Raw genomic sequence first — 5,777 nt, forward strand, 5'->3', positions numbered from 1 at the left:
TCCTGCTGATTGTACAAGAAACTGCAGAGAAAAATCAACAGGGGAGGCAAACAGTACTCTGCCTCACCTTAAGGGGTCGTACCTGAACTGACAGGTGCTCTCCAGCTGGGTTCAACAGGCAATTGAAAGTAGGCGCCAAGCTAGAGCCAGTAGTAGGTCAAGAATAGCGTTTTCTATGCTCTGCCTGATCCGGTTGACTATGGATTGTATTTCAACACTAAAACATGTCTCAAAACTGGACTACCGGTCCAAACAAAAGTTGATAAGAGATGGAAGACCAACGTCGGAGCTAAAAGGTTAGCTTCAAACTACGGGACAGAAGAGTCGTTCTTTTCAGATACAATGGTACAAACAAAAAGACTGGCTGTCCTGTAAGAAACCGCCTTTACTGCTCTCCTCGCTTTTTAGTCTCATCGTGTGATAACGTCTGGACTAACTCGGGATATTGTGACCTGAAACATTTGAAGAAGAAGCCTCAGCAGACATGAAAGATCAGCCACGCACATTCAAAGCCACATTTCTTTAAAAAATTCTGGAAATTCAAGGATCGGTTTAGCATTGAATGACCAACAGAGACTAAACATTAGCATCCACAATGCCAAGGTGCGGGAAAACCAAGAGATACAACCATGGACTTCATCTATAAGTAAAGACAAGGCTAAAAATTGTTTTAAGTTTTTGGTTTTTTTTTAAATAAGATGGGAGTAAGTAGAAAAAAGTTCAAGTATTTGATAACTAACTAACTAAATATATATATTTTTTCTTATCATTTTGATAGACAACCTTTGATTAAAGCACCAGAATTTAAAGTTTGAAAGTATAGAGATGAGTGTGCTGCACTCATCTCTATACTTTAATTTGTTTACAGTACATATGGATTTCTGAGACACAAGAAGGGTTCTCTCTCCATTTGTATAATGTTCTTTGTAGGACAAATATCTTCCTGTGTATATGTCTATGAAGATTCTCAGTCATCTAGGTCATGGTCAAGTTGTGCACATTTTGGCCAGGGAAGACAGATGGTTTGAGAGAGGGGTAAAAGAAGCCATTTTTGTCAACCTGGAAAAACCATCACTCAACAGGAGGAGGTGGACTCAGACACAACCTATCACCCACATACAAAGGACTTTTAGGAACAATACCCAAAAGATTCTCCTCAGTTTCACATACCAAAGAGGCAGGTGACCAAAACCGTTCTGATGAGGACCACAAAGACCCATCAGACTCTGAACGACTGTTTACACTTTCACAGTTGACCCCAAGGCCCCACCTAACAGGGAGGAGCTGAAGTAGCTTTATTCTTTGTCACACCCAGAGTATTTATTTGCTGTACTCCCCACCACCAGCTAGAACTGAAGAAGCCTCTTGGATTAGAGGTGAAACGTCTTCTTTCAGAAAATTCATGTCCAGTTGCCTAACAGAACTCTTTAAACTCCCTGTGTATATGTTTGTGTTGGTGTCAGTGGAATTGAAAGGAATGCTGATGGATATGATGCTGTTGGATGAATAGTAAAATAAGATGGTCTTTTTGGTTCTTACAATTGTAGATCTGACTCCAGAGAAGTCAATGCCTCACCAGCCATGAACCTCACCGCATGTCACTGGTATTGGCAGTGGTAGTGACATTAACATGATGTGAGGGGAGATCAGGAATGTGTTCTCTATAGTGTGGTATTCTCTATAGTGTGGTATGGACCCACACTCCAACAACAATGGAGTGTGGGTACTTCTTCTTTTTTTTCTTTTTTTTTTTTTGCAGATAGAAATTTTTTATTTAAAAGTATAGTCATACTGCCTGGCATGGATGTGACCAAATGAAATTCAACAGGCACAGTGTGGATGATCATTTTTCTTTGCTTCATGGCTCTTTTAAATGGATGCAGCAGACCTGAATATTACCTCTGGGACAGCTGGAGAGTCCATGGTGTCCTCGTCCTCCTCCTGTCCATTTCTTCCTTCCTTCTCGTCCTCCTCTTCCACTTTATCCTCCTCCAGTTCATTTGACAAATTGACCAGCTTGAGCCATTTTGCTCTCCTGCTACAGCATCATGATTGACATTCCAATTCCTGTGCCTTAACAGAACAGTAGTTAGTAGTTATTTTATTAATGTGTAGAGTATCAGAACATTTTACGTGTTCACGATCAATAACAATTATCACTATCATTATTCATAATTAATCATGATTATTTGAGATGCATCAACAAACCAAAATATATGTTGTGTTGTTGAGACAGACAGAAAAAACAACAGCAGGTGGATGTATGTAATTCACACCTGTTTTTATATGTGAGTAGTCCAAATGATGGAATGCATATTTTGATACATTTCGAAGTAATTCACAATGTACCTTTATGAGTTGGTGGATTGTAGTACATAATGTGAATATCTGATTGTGGCTTGTAAAACACTTTTAGACTTGCTTTTAAACATGGTGAGGGCCTTGTTCTCAACAATGTTTATTGGTGTACAGTTCCTCCGAATCTATCAGTAGACTTCTTACCACCCTGCCCTTAGTAAGGCTTCTCTTAGGTCTCTTAGGTGCATTGGTCAAACCAAACTTTTTTCCCACAGCATGTGTAAATAACAATAATATATAAACAGTATCAGGGCATGGATGGTGGAATTATCCATCTGCCATGTGTTGATATGCATTCAGATGTTCAAATTTTAATTAAAATGATTAAAATTAAAATGAATTACATGATTGCAGATCAGTTTTGTATCAGGTAACTATATAGCTGCCCTATTTCTCTTACTGTTTCACATTGTAAATGAGCAAAAAAAAACTATAGCAGATTACCTGTCCTTGTTTGTGCTTGTTCAGCCTTTAAAAGGGAAAAATAAAAAGCCAACACTAAGCACTGTAACACATCCACTGAAGCACAGCGCTCATCTTTGCCCTGCTGACTCTTTATGAGGCCGTATGGATATTGTAAACAGCAAATCAGTTGTTTCACTGTGCACTTTGTTTTGATCTGTGTACATAAACACATTTTCCCTCCATCTCCTCTCACAAACCTTCACTCTACTTTCATATTGTGTCCGCATCATGTTAGGGAGACAGAATAGTCACAATAGGTCCCTGTGTATCTGTATTTGGAGCAAATGGCCGAATGCATTAAACATTAACTTCACCAAGGCTGGCAGATTGCTTCATACTCAACATTGTTTATCCACATCAATATTCCCTCTACAAGCCTGTGTGCTGAGAATGAAACCTCTGTATTTCTATGGCCTTTCCTATTTAACTCAATCAGTTACTACTGTGTCATAGCTAGAGTTGAATGATACATCTCCTATGTAAACAGTTGCAGTTCCACTTTTGACAGACAGTAGAAGCTGTATCTGTGCTTTATATATGTTTATCATATATAAACAGACACATGACTTTTAATGTTTAGTCACTGACGGACTTGTTTTTGTAAATAAAAAAGCTGATTTAAAAAATGGACATTTGGAACATGTGCCACTGTCACATTAGTCTAGGTTTCTGCTCTTTTTCCTCAGTAAATAAAAATACATTTTTATTAGGAATTTATTTGACAGGTATAGGTATATTGGTATACTGACATTTCTGTACATGTCCAGTTATGGAAAATTAATATATCCCGTCAAGTGGGGACATTGTTTAATCATCAGCGTGTTTTTATTACTGTGTACATAGAAGTAACTTCTGTTGTCAAGCAAAGAATTAGCCACGCTGACAACTTGTGTAAGGTAAATAATTACTCAAAGTGTCATGGAATGAGCTCCCCTGTCGCCCTGCGTTACTGTTACACTGTTTATGCAGCTATTGGTTTCATTGTACCAGAGGGGACGGTCCTCTGGTACACTGATTGTTATGCTCCTTCTTTGTCTGTCTTTGTAGGGAGTTATTCTTCCTCTCCTCTCATTTATCTCCCCCTCTCACCCATCTATATTTACTGTATATTTGTGCCTTTATGTTTGATCATTTGTTCAGGTCTGTTGCGCTGCCATGTTATATTATCAACCAAACACTTCCTCTCCACCACTTCAAGCCCTGGTAATAGATATCTGAGAGACCCTCGGTCAGTGAGTGAGATCTCAAAAGATTCACTGCATTCATGTATGTGGTCACCACAGTGTATATAATGTATGTTCAGTTTATATGAGTAAATGTATATTTAACATTTTCAAGGTGGTAGATTACCATAGTCTGGTCATTTCAGTAGTAGTGTCCAAACAAAAAGTTTAGACATCTCTGGATCTAAATGGTATTGCTTTATAAAGAAAAAAACATCACCTAAAAATCAGACACACACTGTTGTTGTTTTCTTTGCCTCCATCTCCTGGTCTCACTGCCCTCCTTGTACTTTAATGTTGCTTTTTGCTGTTCTCTCTAATCTCCTATCAGTTCTGTGACTGATATTTTGAGATTAGCTGTTATGAAACTGTTTTATTTCTTCAGTCCCTGACAACAACAACAGTCATTCACAAATTCCACTTTTGACTGAGGTTGCCAGCTTTGCAGCTATTAGCTGTCTGCAGGATATTTTCTTTGCAGCTTTGCAAGATTACACTCTTACAAAGCTACTTGTTTGGCACAGGTTCCACAAATGAGAGTTAAACTCTCCCTGGAACTGAAATAGTTTGTGTTTACCACTGCAGTTGCACCTGTGATTGGTAGGTTTAGTTCAATGCAGGAGTTTAGAAATGGCTTAGAGTACACAATCTCCTTGTGATTTCTTTTATTTAATCCTATGCCTTGTTGGATTTTCTTTAACCTTTTGTTAAAACCTGACTCGTCACCAGACATGGGTTTCATTGAAAAGGACATTTAATTTTCATGCTTTTTGTATTATTTTATTTGAAATTACACCAAACTTATTTTGCTTAATGTGGTACACTAAGTTGCATTTTGGTATTCATGAGCTGTTTCCTTGTCTGGATGGAATTTTACGTTGGCCATATATTCTTATGATGGTCTTTAAACATCTTGGCTTGTGGCCAGTTAATATCCGGGTTGTTTTTGGCAAAAGACCAGTCATGGTCCTTGGCTTTGTTTGTGAGAAATCAAAGTAATTTATTTTCTTACGCTTCCTGGATTCTCCTCTCTGACTTTATAAAAGTGTTAGCCTTCCATTGTGAAATTCTGTATATAATCCTCCTAGTTATACATCAGAGTTTGTGTACATACTGTATGTTGAGAAAAGGTCACAGAAGTTTTTTAACACTGCAGAAAAAGGGTTTTGGTTTCACGGAAGCACTTCAAACTATAAATACCATCTTAAGTCATTAAGTTTTTTGTCATACTTAGGAATTTAAATTTTTCTGAGTTAATAATTTTTTTAAAAGTACAATCACCATGAATCATAAAAAATAATTATAAATCCACAGCCACTCTGATAAATCAGAATATTAATGCATTTTTTGACAGCCTTATTGTCATTAAAATGTGGATTGTACTACTTGATGCTGTTTCAAAAATTTAAATGTTTTGTTAGACTGCAAGATATACAGTAGCTACTAGTGATAAAACATCATGTGTGTCTGCTTCACTCTGAAGAAGTGGCCTTTGTTGTCTGTCATCCAAAAAAATTAATTGAAATGTGTCATTTCTGACTTGTGTTTTTGAATTTTTCTGAAGTGCAACATCTGCTGTGTTACAGAGTTGAGCTCAGAGAACCTACGCACCTGCTTTCAGATTGTTAACGCCTACATATACTTATCTGCCACAGAGTTCCTGCAGGTGAGAAACTCGCACACGCTGTCAAGAGATAGTGTCAAATATAAAAAGATGAAAAAACCACCAGC

The 5,777-nt window shown here is 37.6% G+C and overlaps 1 protein-coding gene across 1 annotated transcript in view; it reads left to right on the top strand.

Annotated features, from left to right (window-relative positions):
- Nucleotides 1-5,777, top strand: part of ipo11 (importin 11) — an 82,639-nt gene that overhangs the window by 50,218 nt on the left and 26,644 nt on the right. The window contains exon 23 of the mRNA XM_008336048.3: nt 5,633-5,712. Coding sequence (XP_008334270.1) covers nt 5,633-5,712 — 80 coding nt within the window. The remainder of the gene's footprint in view (nt 1-5,632; nt 5,713-5,777) is intronic.

This window comes from Cynoglossus semilaevis, chromosome Z (genome assembly GCF_000523025.1).
Source record: "Cynoglossus semilaevis isolate Cse_v1.0 chromosome Z, Cse_v1.0, whole genome shotgun sequence".
NCBI lineage: Eukaryota > Metazoa > Chordata > Actinopteri > Pleuronectiformes > Cynoglossidae > Cynoglossus > Cynoglossus semilaevis.